This window comes from Hippocampus zosterae, chromosome 3 (genome assembly GCF_025434085.1).
Source record: "Hippocampus zosterae strain Florida chromosome 3, ASM2543408v3, whole genome shotgun sequence".
Lineage (NCBI taxonomy): Eukaryota > Metazoa > Chordata > Actinopteri > Syngnathiformes > Syngnathidae > Hippocampus > Hippocampus zosterae.
Genome location: NC_067453.1, coordinates 13,840,282 through 13,858,173, shown reverse-complemented (window position 1 = coordinate 13,858,173; position 17,892 = coordinate 13,840,282). Strand labels below are relative to the sequence as shown.

Genomic DNA, 17,892 nt, shown 5'->3' with positions numbered 1-17,892 from the left:
GCTCCATTGTCACTGAATCAATGCTTTGTCTGCTGCAAGCTTGCCAATGTGGTCAGTTGGTCCCCTCCCTTGGAGAACTGAAGGGTATTTGTAGGAGCCTCCAAGACGATCCCAGAGAGTAAAATACTGTCCATAGTTATAGTTGAAATAGAGGTGATGATCCACGTGGTGGGCAGCACCATTGATAATGCCTATTAAGGGGCCGGGAATGCGGTAGTCGCCGTCGTGAATGGAGATGGTCCAGATATTGACGAAGATGAAGAGAGATAAGTAGACAACCTGTAATAATAATCGAGCCATTACAGAATGCAATACATTAAATTTGGATTATCATTGTCGATGATCACCTTGTGGAGTGGGAAGATGAAAGGGTAGACATGATAGGGTAAGCTTTGCAGGAAGCCGTCAAGTGGGTGGAAGGCGTGGCTTGCAAATGGTGTTGGGATCTTGAATAGATGATGCTGCTTATGTAAGTACTGAGGGGAGTAGAAAACACTACAGTAGTAGATATTATGAAAATGTTGTATGGTCCGAATTACCAAGATGGAACGTTTTGACCATGCTAATTCTCTCAAGCTTTGCCAAAGTTCACTCACTTTGTAACTTCATGTAACCAAAGAACAAGTCAACAAAACCATAAATTGTGCTTGTGGATGTGGTCATTGGTCCAGATCATTTGATTCTCAGGGCTTTGAGTATATTGTAGCTGGAATGGTCTGTCTTAGAAACATCTACCTTAGATTACAACCATGGAGAATAAAACTATGCCACTAAAACAATTGTTATTCAATTTTTTTAGAATATGGATGAATATTTTTTATTTATTGACAAGTTATTAGTTTGTCCAATTATCAACCAATCATGTTACTCTTGACTCCTAAAAAATATATTGCATTGAAGTGCTTGAACTCACCTTATAGATGCTCTTGTGATGCATGGAGCGGTGTATCCAGTAGATACACATGTCCGTGAAGAACAAGAATCCAGCAATGCTCAGGAACACCCCCGGCCAGCCTAACCAAACAAAGTACTTGGGTCGAAGAATAAAGTTTGTCTTATATTGCATTTTAATGGTATTAGAATGATTGCACCCATTCAGTAAAACGGCACTCACCCTGAGAAGACCGGTTGACGTCATCAAAGAGTTTGCTGTATCCTCTGATCTCCAAGAAGAAAATTAGCACTGTGGGGAAACTCATCCAGAAAAGGGAGGTGATTGCAAGTTGAATCTCTTGGCTTACTTGGTTCTATCATTGAAGAAAAATTAAAATATAGTACTTTACTTTTTAGGAAGATCTAACAGTGCAAGAGTATAAAAACTGCTTTTACAAAGATAATGCTCATTTTGATTGACATTTATTGGGATTGTGGTGTAGAAGTGCACTTAATTGTTCTGAAATATCTTTATAATATTTCAAAATAGCTCACAGTGAGGCGATGCAGTTTTACTAAGTATATTGGGGGTTTTAAGTCTTTATATAGCCCAAAGTGGCCTTGTAATCTAGTTATTTAAAAAAAAAACAACAACAACAAGTAAGGAAGCAATTCTGAATTTCTTCAGCATGCAGCAATGAGTTTCGACGTGTTGGTCCATCATGACGTTCTTGCTGAAAGCATTCAATAACCAACCTCAATGAACAATGGATGTTTCATGAGCCTGTGGTCAAAGACACAGTAGAAATTTAGTGCGCCAAAGATTATGTAAACTGTTTGGGCTCCGAGGTTGGTCAACAGGCTCAGGCTGATGAGTTGGCGCAGAGCCCCGTCCTCGGGCCATGACGCTGGGTAAACATACGGAGTCAGGAAATAACGGTCTGCATTTTTTAGCACCTGATCCATGCCACTGTCTCTCTGTGGAGAAGTAATAATACCATTATCTAGTTTGACAAAGGTAATTAGATCATGCAAACATGGTTAGCATACACAGCACTTATGCACAACAATCCAGTGCAAGGTTATTTCTGTGGTTGCAGTTTGCATTGGTGGACAACTTATGAGACTTATATTCTTTAACATTTTAACTACACCGACTCAACATTTAAATCCAAAGTCTTTCGAGAGTGAGACAGACATGCAAACCACTAATACACGATGCTGCCCAAGTTCAATGAATGACACAAAACATTAGCAACAGCTGTTCTTCAATGAAACTGGACAATCTTGTACATACATTGCAGGGCTGAATATTTGACACCATGGAAATCATTATAATGCAAAATCGTTTACTACATACATTTACTGAATGCTCAGGTGTACCATTTTCAGCTTTAGGTACAGACTCATAAATCCATATCAACACATTCGCTGAACTAACCTGCTTTGCGAGTGAGGCTGGTTCTGAAAAAAAAAATCCTAAAAAACTGAAGTCCAAAAAGTCCTTCCCCACCTTTTAACACAAGCTCAACAGCTACAATTCCTATACTAAAATAACAGTGGTTGTATAAAGTAAAATGAGCCACACACTGTTGACAGTAAATGTCATTTCATGAATATCTATTTTGCTCACATACGAAACCTCGAGCGAGACGAGCTAAGACTCTGGTTGGTTGCTTTATTTTCCCGCAGACACGCGGCACAAGAATGTTGGAAGCATTCTCAGCCTGGAGCTGAAACAAGATCCCGGCATCCTCAGCAAATAAATGCATCTGCTCAGATGCATCTTTTAATATGTCTGATATGACTGGCTCATATCTTCCTGTAAAGAATGGTTCAAACAAGTGTTTTGTCCTCAAACAATTTACTCCAATTTCTTAACATTAGACCATTTGAAATACCAATGGTGGCTGACTGTACAGTATGTTCCCATTCTGGAGCTGCAGGATCCTGTTTCATCAGAACCATTTGTCCTTTCACATTGACACACACTACGACAATTGTGGTGTGGTTTCTCTGGAATTTATGATCCTACATATGGGGTAAGCATCATTGCTACTTGCAAATGTGACTAATCAAAAAAATGACTCTATTGATTGCTGCTTTCATCCGACGGATGCCAGGTTGTCATCAGCGACTAAACTGCCAATTTTTACGTTGGCAGGCTCTGCAGAAGAAGTTCGTATTTTCATGCTTTCCACATGATCACTTGGGTGCTACTTATTCAAATGATTCAACGGGTTTCTTGTATTGGCTTGTTTTTGTCGACATACCATTCACAACAGCTTCCCCCTCTACGTCGCTCTGGAAATACCGCCGGGGGAGGAACTTCTCTTGTCAAAATAGCTTCATCTTTGAAAGTCATTGCTGCCCATCAGCTGCACGTTTACCTGTACGTTTGGTCAATTTGTTACTATCACTTTCTGTTTATTACTTATTCTTTCATTTATTGGGGGATTCTGTTTCTTTCAAGGGCAAACCAATATTAGAAGGGGGACTTGTATTGGCTTGGGTTGCGCACATTTCCGCCACACACAGCTTGTAGGTCTCTCTCTGTGCGGCCCGGTCCGAAATGGGTCATGGTGTGGGACTGTTCCGTGAATCGGTGGTTGGGGACCAATGCTGTAGATGACTGGATGCCTCCCTCTAAAGGCAGCATTCCACTATGACAGGCATGCATGCGGTGCTGTAGAGGGCGGTTCGTATGATTGATCTTTGTTTCTGATCTTTGTGCTTTTCACACAGATATTTGAGCTTGCATGGGGTTTCTTGGCTGCTCCATCTGAAAAAACATACATGATAGATCCATACGGGGTGAATGTGAATGGTCGTTAACTCGTTACTTGTTGGCTGGTTCAATGATTTTGGAATAAATCTCAAATCTGCATTGCAGAGCAGGTCGAGTTTAGCTAGGGCAGTAGAACAAGCGGATCTATGTGCTATGTCACCTCTAATTGTGACAGAGAGAGGGGTTTTAAGGGGAAAATGGGAAAAGCACGATTTTGCCCGATCAAAAAAAAACCATGATGGGTATATTAAAATATACTGTATTAACTCAACTCTGAACCAAACTCAACAGTATTTATTGAGCACTTTTAGACAACCACCGCTGTATACAAAGTGCTGTACATGGAGAACATATTGTAATGCCCCTCAGTAGCGGAGAGAAGGATGCTCGCAGTCGCTGATACTCTTAATCATTTTTAATAACATAATAAGTAATAAACACACGCATTCAAGGAGTTGCTGTTCGCCACAACTCACGCCCATGCGCTCCACACTCAGACTAACTCCCGGAGCCAATATTCCCCCCAACCTGGCTCCTCCCCTCCCTATGATGTCACACAAATACAAGCAACAGATATTACACTGCCCTCCCCTTTATGAAACCCTCGCCCCGAGGGTTCAACAAAAAAAGTCCTCCAGCCGTCGTGGTCTTCGTCTCGGCCTCTGTGGTCGGCCTGGCTCTGAGTCGATAGCACCTTCAGCTGGCTGGCTCGGGACAACATTGATGGGATCTGGGGAACATGGATCCACATGTTCTGAACTGGCGGATGAAGCGGACCCCGCCTCAAATACAGGAACCCCGTGGCCCCGGTAGGGGGCCAACCTGTCCCGATGTAGGGCAACCTTTCTGCCCCTGGGGGGAACTGCCACCCGATAAACTACCTCACCCACCCGCTCAAGTACCCTACATGGACCGTCCCAATGGCTGTCTAGCTTGGGGCAGCGCCCTTTTTTTCTTTTAGGTGTATACACCCAAACCAGTTCCCCAGTCTGGAAGTTCCGCCCCTTGCTCCGCACGTCATAGTTTCGCTTTTGACGTGCGCCGGCTTTCTCCAGCTGGTCCCGTGCGAATGCGTGCGCTGCCTCCAGCCGATCCTGCAGTTTCCGGGCGTACTCCAGCCCCGGCTGGTCCTCTGAGCTGCCGGGAGGTCTTCCAAACGCCATCTCTGCCGGTGTCCGAATTTCCCGGCCTAACATAAGCAGAGCAGGAGTACAGCTCGTGGAACTTTGGACCGCTGAACGATAAGCCATCAGTACCAGCGGAATGTGCTGGTCCCAATCACGTTGGTGTTTGGAGGTGAGGATGGTGAGCTGCTGCTGCATGGTGCGGTTAAATCGTTCCACAAGACCATCGCTCTGCGGATGCAAAGGTGTGGTGCGTGTTTTCTGCATGTCCAGGCGTTTACAAAGAGCAGCAAAAACTTTGGACTCAAAACTTCTACCTTGGTCACTGTGGAGGATATCTGCAGTCCCAAACCGACAGAACATGACCTCCAGTAGCGCATCCGCCACTGTCTCCGCCTCTTGGTCTGGCAGTGCATATGCCTCGGGCCACTTAGTAAAATAGTCCATCGCACATAGCACGTAACGGTTCCCTCTGTCCGTCACGGGGAAAGGGCCCATAATGTCCATAGCAACCCTCTCCATGGGCGCCCCAACCCTCTGTTGCTAAAGCGGTGCGTGCGATTACTCTTGAGGTCCCTTGTAGGCCGCACACTCGTCACAGCGCCGGCAGAAGTCCTCTACGTCCCGTCGATGCTGACCCCAATAGAACCCTTGGCGCAGCCGTCGGAGGGTCTTGGTGCTGCCAAAGTGTCCTGAGCAGGTGCTCCCATGGCATGCTCTCAGCACCATCTCTTTAAGAGCTCCGGGCACTACCACCTGCCATCTCTCCTCCCCGGTGGCTGGTTCCTTCCAGGCACGCTGCAACACGCCGTCCTTCATGCGTAACACAGAAAACTTGCTCCAAAAGCCTTTGGTGGCAGAGGAGAGTCCCATCACTCCTTCCCAGGGTGGCCTCCTGCCACTCTGGACCCACTGTCGCACAGGGTTGAGATCACGGTCCTCTTCCTGCTTGACAGCCCACTCTGTAGTGTCCACAGCCTCCAACGTGCAGCATGACGGTCCAGCAGCAGTCGCTTCCCCACACAGCTCCAACTCCCTGGCATCCCGCCGGTCGCAGTAGCTGCAGCCACTAACAGAACATGGCCGCCGGGAAAGGGCGTCAGCGTTGGCGTGTTGAGCCCCAGCCCGATGTACCACAGTGAAGTGGAACGCCTGCAGCTCCTCCAGCCACCGTGCTACTTGGCCTTCTGGTTCCTTGAATGACATCAGCCACTGTAGTGCAGCGTGATCTGTCCTGATGGTGAAAGGCACGCCACACAGGTAGTACTTGAAATGGCGTGTAGCCAAAACAACTGCTAGCAGTTCACGTCTGGTAACACAGTAGCATCGTTCACTCTTGTTGAAAGTGCGGCTGAAATAGGCCACCACTCGCTCACCTTCCGGCCCCACCTGAGACAACACCGCCCCCATGCCGACATTACTTGCGTCTGTATCCAGCACAAAAGGTAAGGCTGTATCTGGCGGGGTGAGAACAGGAGCATTCATGAGGGCTCTTTTTAGGCTGCAGAACGCCTCCTGACAATCCGGCAACCAGAGGAAGGGTTGGTTGTCTTTAAGGAGGTGGAATAAGGGTGCCCCGATGCAAGAGAATCCCTTCACGAACCGTCTGTAGTACGAGGCCAGCCCCAAGAAGCTTTTCAACTGCTTCTGGTCCCTTGGTACTGGCCAATCTTTAATGGTGCGGACCTTCTCCTCCAGCGTGCTGATGCCCTCACCGTTCACTCGGTGGCCCAGGAACTCCACCTCCCGCTGCATAAAGTGGCACTTTTCTGGGTGCAGTTTCAGCCCAGCCGCTGCAATTCTTCCCAGCACCAGTCTCAGAGACTCCATTGCAGCCTGAAAAGACCCACCATGGACGAGGACATCATCCAAATACACCAGGCACCTTTGCCTCGGAATGTTTGAGAGCACTGTGTCCATCAAACGCTCAAATGTTCCTGGTGCATTGCATAGTCCGAAACTCATGACCTTAAACTGCCAGTGTCCTCGGGTGGTGCAGAATGCCGTCTTGGGTCTGGACTCCGTGGTGATGGGGACTTGCCAGTAGCCACTGCGCAGGTCGAGTGATGAGAACCACGCGGAGCCCGAGACCAAATCCAATGTCTCGTCTATCCGTGGGAGCGGGTAGCAGTCCTTTTTTGTCACCTTATTGAGCGGCCTGTAGTCCACACAGAACCGTGGTCTGGTGCTCTTTTTTCGGGGGACCATGACTACGCCAGACGCCCACGGACTATCGGAAGGCTCGATGATCCCTGCCTCAAGCATGGCACGGATCTCGTGATCCGCGGCCTCCTGCAGGGCCAGAGGCAGGCGTCGGGGCCGAACCTTTACTGGTCGCGCATCACCGGTGTCGATGTGGTGCTCAACCAAGTGAGTGAGGCCCACCTCATTCTCACTGAGGGCAAAGATGTTCTCAAATTCCCACAGCACCTGCCCCAGCTGCTCGCGCTGCTCGACATCCAAGCCGTCACAGTTCTTCTCCCAAATGGACCTGATAGCCCCAGTCCGATTCTCTGTTGGCCGACCCGGGGTTAACTCCACTGGCGTGGCTGGGCTGGATGTCATTGGCCCCGCCAGTGAGCAGTCCATCTCAGGGCGAGCGGACTCTACCCGGGTTCCTTTTGCCGCCTTCTGCTTCCTCCAGGTCCTCCGCGTGTTCGTTTGAATTCGGGCTGTGGTGCGCTGTGAAATCAGAGGCTGGAAATGGAGAAGTTTTTCCAAGATGTTTTTTCTGAACGTTCAGAGCACAAGTGTGATACAAGCAATCGTTGCGGTCATGGCACAAATGCACGGAAGTAACATCTCAAGACAAGTCTTATATATTCTAAGCACGGCGTAGCTCCCAATGGATATTTCCCTTTCGGTTTCTGGATGACTGTTCTAATGCTTTCGTTTTTTCAGCATTGTCTGGTCTTCGTCTGGAAAAGGTGTTAACATTATTTTCGTCGCTATGGCAGTTCAAGTCGAGGTCACATCATAAGTTTCAAAGCGAGGTCACACTATAGTCAAAGCATATCTGTCCGCAATGTGTCGTGAAGCTAATCATGCAAATAGCTAAATAATGATTTCAATATATATTTGCATCGAGATTAGGTTAACATCTAAATGTTTTGATTGATTCAATTGGGCATTGCTTGCGTTTCATATGAACTTGATGGAGGGATGTTTTTACTACTACAACCTTTTTTTCGCTTGCCTAGGTACTGTATGTTATGTTTCGATCTGGTTATATCCGGTTTTGATTCCTCATGTGCCCTTTTTTCGCCACCTGTTCTCGTTATCAGTGTTCCTTCTGTGTAACCAATTGTCCAGGTGTTTCTCGTTGTCTCGTCACTTGTATTTAGTTCCCTGAGTGGGTCAATGTGAGCTGTGAGTATGTGAGCATACGTGTGCTCCTGTCATGGTTTGTTTCCTGTTGTAGTTTGGTTTGATACTTGTGATTTTCAGGCATATTTTTTGGAGTACTTCGACTTGGTGTCTTTTCCATTGTACTCCTGTGTGTATTTTTTTGTTAAATACATTTTGGTCAATCCACACTGCTCCTCCCTGCTTTTTGGGGTCCTACAACTACCATCACGCAGAACGTGACAAGGTAGCTGGCAAATGCCACCAGATTCTAATTTTCAACTACAAACCAGTGACTCATCAAAGCATTTTAGGGTCAGGAACGTTATTTTCATTATTATATAATCGCAAACTGTCAAAATGGTCTAAAAGCACGAGTTTGTAAGACTGTGCATATTTTAAGTCGATCTGACTATTGACAGGAAGAACGGGTGCGTTAATCTTTAACGTTTCCCTCGCATGATCATGGTCGCATCACGATGAGATGACTAAAGCATGATTTGACAATCCTGGGAAGAAGCGAGAGGCAAATCTGTGACGAGTGCAAAACAGAAGGAATGTTCTCGACACAAGGGACAAAACACTTCAAGGGGCATTGTCTTTTATGTTTCTTCCGAAATCAAACTATTTCAAAGACTCCATTTCAAACGCAAGTAGAAAACCAATTCAAGGAGAATCATTTACGATTCATTTTGGATAGGGCTTGAACGTTACGCGATTGATGCTGATTTGAAGTTGTATCGGAGAAACAATTAGTCATGCTCCCCTTGATATACCCCTCCATTCTGTCGACATGTGAATAATTGCGTTATTTTCACACTGCACACCGTCCTAGAAGGCAGCACTTCTGACTAAAGCAGCCTATTGGTGTTTTGCTCACGTGCCCCTTGAGGCAGCTGTGTGCAAACTTGTAAAACCGAGTGCCGTGTGCAGCTCAGAGTTACTGTGCAATAAAAACATCACGAATCGTCGTTTGAAACACCCCTTATTAGAAAATATCGTTCTTTTTTACGTGATAAACATATATATCAGAGTCAATATACTTAACGATATTACAAATACAAATTATGTGTATGATCCTGGAAAACTGAATAAACCGTATGGCCATTCTCACTCCACACCAATTAATCAGACTTCATACAGTCATTCCGTTAATTTTTGATTTATCCCCCTCATCCACGCTAATGAGTGGTTCTCTCTACAAATTAACAATTATTTGAATGACCCCCAGGGAATAAATGATGTGATTACGTAATATTGTGGTCGCCTGAGTTGAATCTGTGCACACACTTCTGGCTGCACGTTGTAAAAAGAAAAAAAGAGGTCGTGCGCACAAACTCTTTGTCATCGTTTGTCACGAAAACATTTGCACACGGCCCGGCCGCTCACTGGAATCCTATAAAATAGCAGCTTCGTCGTTCCTTCCCACAACAACTACTCAGACGAGCACCTGCCAGATTCTCTTCAAGGACACTAAACGCAACCGACCAGCATTCAGCATGGACCCTTGCGACTGCTCCAAGAGTGAGTATGAAACAGTAATGGGGGGGCACGTTTCTAGTTTATGAATCGCGACTCTGACCTTGTTAATATTTCTTTTTTTGTGTGTGTATGTGCAGCTGGAACCTGCAAATGCGCTGGATCCTGTGCTTGCACCAAGTGCTCTTGCACCAACTGCTCTTGCACCACTTGCAAGAAGAGTGAGTGCAATCTTAACTTGAACTACTTTAAGGAAATGCTTAGTGGTTATATTTTAATGTCTGTCTTTCAGTCTGAGTCTGTTTTGCTTTTACACGTGGTCTTTTATTGTAACGGTAGCAATACAAAAGTTGAAAACACTCATGTATGTGATTACCAAGTCTGATGTAATTTTTATTTTATTTTCCTGTGATTTTATTCAGGCTGCTGCCCGTCCGGATGCACCAAATGTGCGTCAGGCTGCGTGTGCAAAGAGAAGACGTGTGACACAAGCTGCTGTCAGTGAGGCGCTTCTGACATAATCGGTCCTTTGATCGAGGGATGGAACCTTCATTTGATTAACTTAATTGTACCTGCAATGTCTATTCAGTAATGTATTTTGTATATGGCGTTCATTAATAAAATACATGTTTTCTTTAATATGAATTCAGTTGGTGTACATCCTTTTATACTGATACCCCCCAAATAAATAAATAATGGTTCTATAAATTGCATTAGCTGGTATTTTAGTTTGTACCAAATCTAACCTTAAAAGTACTTTCACAGAAGTGATAGGCTTGGTATTATAGGCTTGGAATTAAAGTAGTTCAGCATTTGTTGCGCAAAGTCCTAATTTTTAGTTACTTTTGAGGCGATACAAATTCATCAACATTAAAGTGATTGAATTTGTTAAAAGATAATCGATCAAGGTGATCATTTAGAGTGAATCATACAATATATATATATAGCGCTTTCACAATAGCATCAGATGTAACGGCGCTTTACAGAATAGTTAACACAAAATAAAATATAACGACACAAGACAGTCATGTAATCTTAACCACTTTTCCTGCATACACTTTGTTGTTGCAGTTATAGATGAAAGATGAGAAAATCAAAGTGTCCTTTCACCAGTGGATCATAACCAGTATGCAGTAAGAAATTATCCAATTTCCCTTAATTGATCCAAACATTTACAAAAGTATCTTTGTCCATTTATGGTAGGCAAGTACAGTGACAGAATAAAAATTAATGGGTTTCTATGTAATGGCAGAAGATATATGAATAGCATTTTTTTTCCAAGATGGCGCCCGAGTAGGCAGCCTTTGGCAAGTGCTCTTCAAGTTAGTGTAGGTGTACCCAGTTCTGCCCTACGCAAGAGTCAGAGGAAAACTGCAGGGAAACACAAGAATCCGTTCAATCTCCCTGTGTCAGCATGCAATGCCATTTCATTAAGAACCTTGCTTTTTTGTTCTTTTTGGTGTATTTGTCTTTTGTTTTGTCACATGTTGTTTGTTGTTTCATCATGTGGACCTCATATGCACTGTTTTCAGCGTTTCTTGGCCACGACATTTGTCAAAGGAGAAGTATCTGTGCTTGGTGGTTGTGCCTTCTCGGCAGCACGCCTGTACCAGCACAGATTTTGATTGGGAGGAATGTCGGCGCCATTGACTGTCGGTGCTGGACAGACCTGGGGCGCTTGTGTTTTTTGCGCCTGTAATGGGCAGCATTTTTCACAACCTCGTTTTGTTCAGTGGATATGTCGGCGTTGTTGGACAGTCGGCATTGGTGCGGTTGGATGGATGGCTGCTGAAGTTGAGGATGAGGAGAGAGGAGCATTGGCGCAGAGCGCCGATGCGTATTTGGAACCGAGAGTCGCCGCTTGGAATTGAAATGGATTTCCATGGGACAGGAGAAGGGAACGATGCTACAGCTTCTTGTTGACTTTGAAACTTAGCTTGTAGCCGACGTGTGCACATTTTGAGCATGATGTCTCTGATCCACTGGTTAAAGGACACTTTGATTCTTTCCTCTTTCATCTCAAACTGCTTCAAACAACAAAGCGTGTGACGGAAAAGTGGCTAGGACTGCACGACTGTCCGTGTTTTATGTTATGTGTTGTGTTTATTATTTTACTTTAACTGTTTTGTTAAGCGCTTTGTTACAGCTGCCGCTATTGTGAAAGCGCTATATAAATCAGCATGTATTGTATTGTACTGTAATAATTAAATGACATTTTTTCAGCGGTGGTTAAAACACCCACCTAAAACCTCTGAGACTGGTATTCAGATGTGGGCTCTTGCACTTCTGTGTGACGTTTGCATGTTCTCCCTGTGCTTTTCTGGGCATTTACCCCCTCATTCCAGGAAATAAATTGTCCTCAAACCTGAATGCGAGTGTGAGCACATTTGACAATAAAGTTGTATCCAATCCAATAATTATATTTTTAGAACGTTTAAACATTTAAATTCAAAAGTCAAACCATAAACATAAAACTCAATTTCCTTCAGGGGATTTTTAATTGTTTTTAAACGCTAGTAATTAACCGGTTTCTCCACTTTTTGTGACGTTTTTGCTGAGTGTGGTTTTTTCCCTCAGGTATGTGTCGCTTGGCTCAATAAAGATTGGGAAACTGCTGTACGGGCATCTGGATTATAATGACTTCGATCGGAAGACTGAAAATGCTTGAATTAGGCCTGAAAATGATATGTGTGTAGGGCACTTAAAATCATTCAAACTTTATTAAAACGTAGCAACTGCAACGAAACATTCAAACATACAGAAATTGGCTAACTCCGGAACGTTTAGAATGTAAAAACTTTGGTTCCCTATAGGAAACATTACAGTGCCGCACACCGGAAGTGAAATATTACGTTATCGTTGTGAACCTTTACTTTTGACAAAATGCCATCGCCATGGCGCTTAATCAATAGCGCATGATTTGCACACAATATTTTGTTTAGAACGTAAACCAACATGCCGAAAGTGGTCTCTAGAAGTGTTGTTTGCTCGGACACGCGAGACCGAGAGGAATACGACGACGGGGAGAAGCCCCTCCATGTCTACTACTGCCTGTGCGGCCAGATGGTGCTGGTTCTGGACTGCCAGCTGGAGAAGCTCCCCATGAGGCCCCGAGACCGCGCCCGGGTGATCGACGTCGTCAAACACGCGCACAAATTTTGCAACGTGGAAGAGGACGAGAAGGCGTACATCAAGAGAGACAAGGGCATCGAGAGGCAATACCGCAAAAAGTGCGGCAAGTGCGGCCTGCTGCTCTTCTACCAGCACCAGGAGAAGAACACCCAGGCCACTTTCGTCGTGGAAGGAGCGGTGGTCAAATTTGGACAGGGGATCGGTAACACCAGCGTGTACAGTCAAAAGCAGCCAGAGGCTCCCAAAAAGGTCCGCGTGATGATGACGAAGCGAACGAAAGATATGGGCAAGTTCAGCTCCGTCACCGTGTCCACCATCGACGAAGAGGAGGAGGAGATCGAGGCCAGAGAGGTGGCCGACTCCTATGCTCAAAACGCCAAAGTGATCGAAAAGCAGCTCGAGAGGAAGGGCATGAGCAAGAGGAGGTTACAGGAGCTGGCCGAGCTCGAGGCTAAGAGGGCCAAAATGAAAGGCACTCTCATTGACAATCAATTCAAGTAGACGAGGCTTGATAAACGACGCGCCCTTTCTGAAGTCAGCCTTCATACAAAAGGACTTCTGCTGGACATTTTGTTTAAAGTGTTATTTTGTAGGGCTGTACAGTGTGCATTAGTGTATACTGTGCATGGGTTTTGTTGATGTTATTTTGTACTTTGACCAAATAAACTGTTTGGTGGTGTGAAGAAAATGCCTTTGGGTGATGAGTTCAAATGGCAGCTGCACTGATGTTTTGCAATGAGTGTTTAAACCACAAATTGAAACTACATGCCTTCACACAGGATGAGAAAGCAGGGGTTTTCCACTTGATTTAAATATGAAACTCTTAATTGTAATTATGACTTTTGTACTTTGTTAGCGTAGGTGGTGATGACTACAACTGTCATAAACCAAGGATGCCAATAGATAAATGTTAAGCACTTAACCGGATACAGTCTTCGAATAAAAATAAACGTAGGGTTGGGCAATTTTCGCGGCCCGGTAGTCCAGTGGTTAGCACGTTGGCTTCACGGTGCAGAGGTACCGGGTTTGATTCCAGCTCCGGCCTCCCTGTGTGGAGTTTGCATGTTCTCCCCGGGCCTGCGTGGGTTTTCTCCGGGTGCTCCGGTTTCCTCCCACATTCCAAAAATATGCATGGCAGGCTGATTGAACACTCTAAATTGTCCATAGGTGTGAGTGTGAGTGCGAATGGTTGTTCGTCTCTGTGTGCCCTGCGATTGGCTGGCAACCGATTCAGGGTGTCCCCCGCCTACTGCCCGGAGACAGCTGGGATAGGCTCCAGCACCCCCCGCGACCCAAGTGAGGATCAAGCGGTTAGGAAGATGAATGAATGAATGAATGGGCAATTTTCAAAGTGGCTTATGTTGAAACCATCAGTGACAGTCACACTGAACCTCAAACATTGATGTGAATTTTGGAGCGTGACAATAGATCATATATTTCTATATTTAAATGCAGCATACATGTTAAATATGAATTCCAAATGTTGTGCAAGTACCGAAATTGGTAGCTCACCGAGGTCAGGAGTGTTTTTATACAGTCAAATAAAAACAGCTTATCTGGGTATATGGACTCTTGGACATGTTAGAATGATAATAACTACATCAAATGGAGAAACACATTTGGAGAGATTTGATTTGACGAGTACTTCTGAGTTTTATGAAAGTTGAGGGACCTTTGACCTGTAGTGCCTACAATCAGCCACAAAGAGGCTCACTTTGATATGTCATTTTAAATTCCATGAAGACCATAATCGATCAGTTGCATGGTCGTTAAATGTTTAGTTTCAATCAAAACATTTAGATTGAACATTTAGGACTTTTCATGAGAAATCCACACATAAAAGATTAGGTGGTTTAATTTTACGCTTGAAGGGTCAGCAGGGACTTGAGACCCAACTACTGTAAATTAGTCCAAATGTAACCTTTTTTTTCAAAGCAGAGATTCAAGCAAACTTTTCTAGAGTCATTTTTGCACTGATTCTGAACCCCCCTCCGTTTTTCGGCAGCACATTAGCTTTTCATAACAACAACAATAATAATATGACAATAATATTAGATGTAATATATGAGATGCAAGTCAAGCTTTCCACATTTTTATGGGTGCTGGAGGTTGGGTACATCCTGTATTTAAGTCTCAGATGATGATGCTGTTTATTAGTTGTCTCTTGCATCTTATTCTTATCTCACACAGGTGCAAGATAGTGTTTTCCACGATCGACATTGGAAAGTAAAAACAACTTTTTTTTAAAATATACAGCATTTGGTGTTTTATCCTTACAACATGGGGAGTTTTCTAGGTCAGATATTATTGTAAGAATACTGTATAATGTGCAAAGAGCAGCCAGTTATATCTGGTCACAGACTGGCATCGATACATGTGGCCCCCGCGCCTCGTCAGAAATGTGACTTATTTAGTGTTCTTCGGACCACACTTACATTATATGATTTTTTTGGGTACATTGGATATTTCACAACTGATATAAAAGACCAGTGATGAAACGACACTTTAGTAAAAGTGCTAGTTGGTCTTGCGATTCTTGAACGTATGAAATAACTTGTGCTATCATTTTGATAATTGTTTCTCAAACCCTGTTGGGTGGTTCTGTGCAGTACTGTTGGAAACCAACTGGTAGAGCCGGTAGCTTGTCTATGTCTATTGTGAGAGGCCAGCAAGTGCGACATCCGGTACGGGTCTTCTGCCTCGTCCAATCAGCTTCGCCCGCTGTAGTGCCGGCGCAAATAACATACATCACGGAAGGCTGCATAGTACTGTATTCTGTTGAATATACGACTGATTTTTCAACAATACTCCCCGAAGAATCCAGACTGTAATTCGTCTCAGGTAAAGAAATAGTCGTCCTCCTGCTACTATGTGCAAGAAAAAAAAGTTCATTCAGTATTTGGAACTTGAGCCATACCGTCTCCATGTGAGTTAGCATTAGCCCGCAAGCTAACAGCGATTTGCCAATGACAGGATAGCAGACCTAACTCGCTTAAAGTTGCCGACCCATCGAAGTGAGACCAAAGTGTCGTCAGGGTTTGTTAGTCTCACTGTTTGCGCATACCGCCTTTGTCTTTCGGCACACAAGGCAGAAATTGCTGGTCTTGATTATGTTACAATACATTCGTATTGTGCGAGCGAGTGCCAATTTAATGTGACAGCAATACGCTTGAGTTGCCAGGGTGTTGACATCTGCAAATGTCAAATTTTCCCTCAATTGTTTTTACTAGGAAGTGCCAAAATTTTAACATGCAGTTCCCATCACGTCCATGGTAGTTTTCTCCCTTGCTATTGTTTACATAAATAGGATTACTCCCATCAAATACCAATTGGATTGAACGTGTTGAGGCCTTTTACCTTGATAACTGTGTTGAATGAAGACTGATTTCTTTCTTTTTACTATTTTATCTACCTTATTTCCTGTCAAATTATTATTGTATATGTTTTTTTCATTCATTCATTCATTCATCTTCCGTACCGCTTGATCCTCACTAGGGTCGCGGGGGGTGCTGGAGCCCATCCCAGCCGTCTCCGGGCAGTAGGCGGGGGACACCCTGAATCGGTTGCCAGCCAATCGCAGGGTGTATATGTTTTATGTTCAATAAACAAACCAATAAACAAATAAAATAAGTGAGCCGCATATCTCATCGTATGTCAAGACTTCAAATTCCTTAAATTATTCTTTATATTTGGTCACCTAAAAGATGATGTCACACTGTATGTGTTTCCCTCCTATTGGTATCGAGCTCAGCCGAATGCATGTTTTTGTCGGCATAACATCCATCCATTTGCTTTTGCTCTTCGTCCTCTTTGGTGTTATGGGTGAGCTGAAGCCTGTTCCAGCTGACTTCCAATCGGCCGGGTTACCTGGACTGGTTGTCTGACAACTGCATGGCACATAAAGACAAGTCCTACCATTCACAGCTATACTGTACTGTAATAATAATAATAATAATAATACATCACATTTGTAAGCGCCTTTTACAACACTCAAGGACACTGTACAGCCAAGACCAATAGTAAAACACAGATAAAATAATAAATAAATAAAGAAAGATTTAAGGCGGGTAGGCAAGTCTGAATAAGTGGGTTTTGAGCTGGGTTTTGAATAAGGAAAGAGAGTCAATATTACGAATGTTGGGAGGAAGTGAGTTCCAGAGTTTGGGGGCAGAGCGACTGAAGGCTCTGCACCCCATTGTACTGAGACGGGCAGAGGGTAGAAAAAGGTGGAGGGAGGATGAGGACCTGTAGTGTAGACGATTGGTGAACCGCGGTCAATAATACTGTGATTGTCTGGCAACCAATACAGGATATACCCCACCTCCTGCACCTAATCAGCAGGAATAGGCTCCAGCTTCGTTACCCTAATGAGGATGAGCATGATTTAAAAAAAAAGATTTATGGACATTCCTAAAATCCAACATTGCCGTCAAACCTAGTTGTTGTTATTTTCCAGGTAGATGGGTTATAATGTCTTTTTGCATTCATTCCACTCTACAGAGGCATGGATGCCGAGGGATTCGGGGAGCTGCTGCAGCAGGCCGAGCAGCTGGCTGCTGAAACAGAGGCTGTGTCAGAGCTGCCACATGTTGAGAGGAACCTTCAGGAGATCCAACAGGCAGGGGAGAGACTTCGGTCACGCACACTCACCCGAACATCGCAGGATGCTGCTGATGTAAAAGCGTAAGGAATTTGACTGCTTATTAACTTTAACGTAGCCACAGGTCATTTACCTTTTGACATCGTTTCATGTGATGCATTCATTAGTTTTCCCAATATATTTTTCTGAATAACTTCTCTACTTAATAAATGTTTCAGTCTAATATAAGTAAACATGTTAATTTTAACTTGGCTGACTGACACCACAGTCACAAATTTAACTCCAGCAAAGTCTGTTACACCTTCTCCTAGAAACCAGGTTAAGACATTGTAAGCTTGGTTGAATCCCACTATCATATTCATTCATGGGCAATTTCCTTAATCCACATTTCAGGTCGATCCTCCTCGGTTCCAGAGGTTTGGACATATTCCATATTTCTCAACGACTGGAGAGTTTAAGTGCGGCTACTACCTTTGAGCCCTTGGAGCCAGTTAAAGACACTGACATACAGGTAGGATTCAATTGAGAGTCTGTTTCACCACTTCACATAA

General features: G+C 44.3%; 5 protein-coding genes across 7 annotated transcripts in view; 3 read left to right on the top strand and 2 right to left on the bottom strand.

Annotated features, from left to right (window-relative positions):
* The window catches only part of aars1 (alanyl-tRNA synthetase 1), a 90,570-nt gene that overhangs the window by 63,260 nt on the left and 9,418 nt on the right, over positions 1-17,892 (bottom strand). The gene's annotated exons all lie outside the window — the stretch shown is intronic.
* On the bottom strand, positions 10-3,137 carry LOC127598164 (lathosterol oxidase-like). Of its 2 annotated transcripts, none has more exons than XM_052061795.1 (6): positions 2,315-3,137; positions 1,630-1,851; positions 1,115-1,247; positions 914-1,014; positions 348-446; positions 10-279 (listed from the first exon to the last, which is right to left on the bottom strand). In XM_052061795.1, exons 2-6 carry the CDS (start codon positions 1,837-1,839, stop codon positions 10-12), a joined length of 813 nt encoding a protein of 270 aa, XP_051917755.1. In that variant the 5' UTR covers positions 1,840-1,851; positions 2,315-3,137. The 2 variants fall into 2 exon arrangements, with proteins under 2 accessions (XP_051917755.1, XP_051917754.1); XM_052061794.1 differs by having other exon boundaries at positions 348-476; positions 2,315-3,061.
* mt2 (metallothionein 2) lies at positions 9,491-10,254 on the top strand. Its single transcript, XM_052061850.1, has 3 exons — positions 9,491-9,654; positions 9,750-9,830; positions 10,032-10,254. The coding sequence occupies exons 1-3, from the start codon at positions 9,630-9,632 to the stop codon at positions 10,112-10,114; spliced, it is 189 nt and encodes a 62-aa protein (XP_051917810.1). The 5' UTR covers positions 9,491-9,629; the 3' UTR covers positions 10,115-10,254.
* steep1 (STING1 ER exit protein 1) lies at positions 12,414-13,429 on the top strand. The gene has a single exon (XM_052061821.1). The coding sequence runs from the start codon at positions 12,565-12,567 to the stop codon at positions 13,240-13,242; it is 678 nt and encodes a 225-aa protein (XP_051917781.1). The 5' UTR covers positions 12,414-12,564; the 3' UTR covers positions 13,243-13,429.
* Positions 15,415-17,892, top strand: part of nup93 (nucleoporin 93) — a 28,847-nt gene continuing 26,369 nt past the window's right edge. For both annotated transcript variants that reach the window (XM_052061669.1, XM_052061668.1), the window contains exons 1-3: positions 15,415-15,582; positions 17,242-17,424; positions 17,735-17,852. In XM_052061669.1, the coding sequence (XP_051917629.1) occupies positions 17,246-17,424; positions 17,735-17,852 (297 nt within the window). In that variant the 5' untranslated portion in view covers positions 15,415-15,582; positions 17,242-17,245. The remainder of the gene's footprint in view (positions 15,583-17,241; positions 17,425-17,734; positions 17,853-17,892) is intronic.

What these genes read in the sequence shown, in the direction of transcription:
- LOC127598164 (XM_052061794.1), bottom strand. Translation starts at nt 1,839, where the DNA reads ATGGATCAGGTGCTAAAAAATGCAGACCGTTATTTCCTGACTCCGTAT. An exon ending in AACATCCATTGTTCATTGAG is followed by an intron (nt 1,248 to 1,629) that starts GTTGGTTATTGA and finishes CTTCAATGATAG; the next exon opens with AACCAAGTAAGCCAAGAGAT. An exon ending in CGTCAACCGGTCTTCTCAGG is followed by an intron (nt 1,015 to 1,114) that starts GTGAGTGCCGTT and finishes TTGTTTGGTTAG; the next exon opens with GCTGGCCGGGGGTGTTCCTG.
- mt2 (XM_052061850.1), top strand. Translation starts at nt 9,630, where the DNA reads ATGGACCCTTGCGACTGCTCCAAGA. An exon ending in CCCTTGCGACTGCTCCAAGA is followed by an intron (nt 9,655 to 9,749) that starts GTGAGTATGAAA and finishes GTGTATGTGCAG; the next exon opens with CTGGAACCTGCAAATGCGCT. An exon ending in TTGCACCACTTGCAAGAAGA is followed by an intron (nt 9,831 to 10,031) that starts GTGAGTGCAATC and finishes GATTTTATTCAG; the next exon opens with GCTGCTGCCCGTCCGGATGC.
- steep1 (XM_052061821.1), top strand. Translation starts at nt 12,565, where the DNA reads ATGCCGAAAGTGGTCTCTAGAAGTGTTGTTTGCTCGGACACGCGAGAC.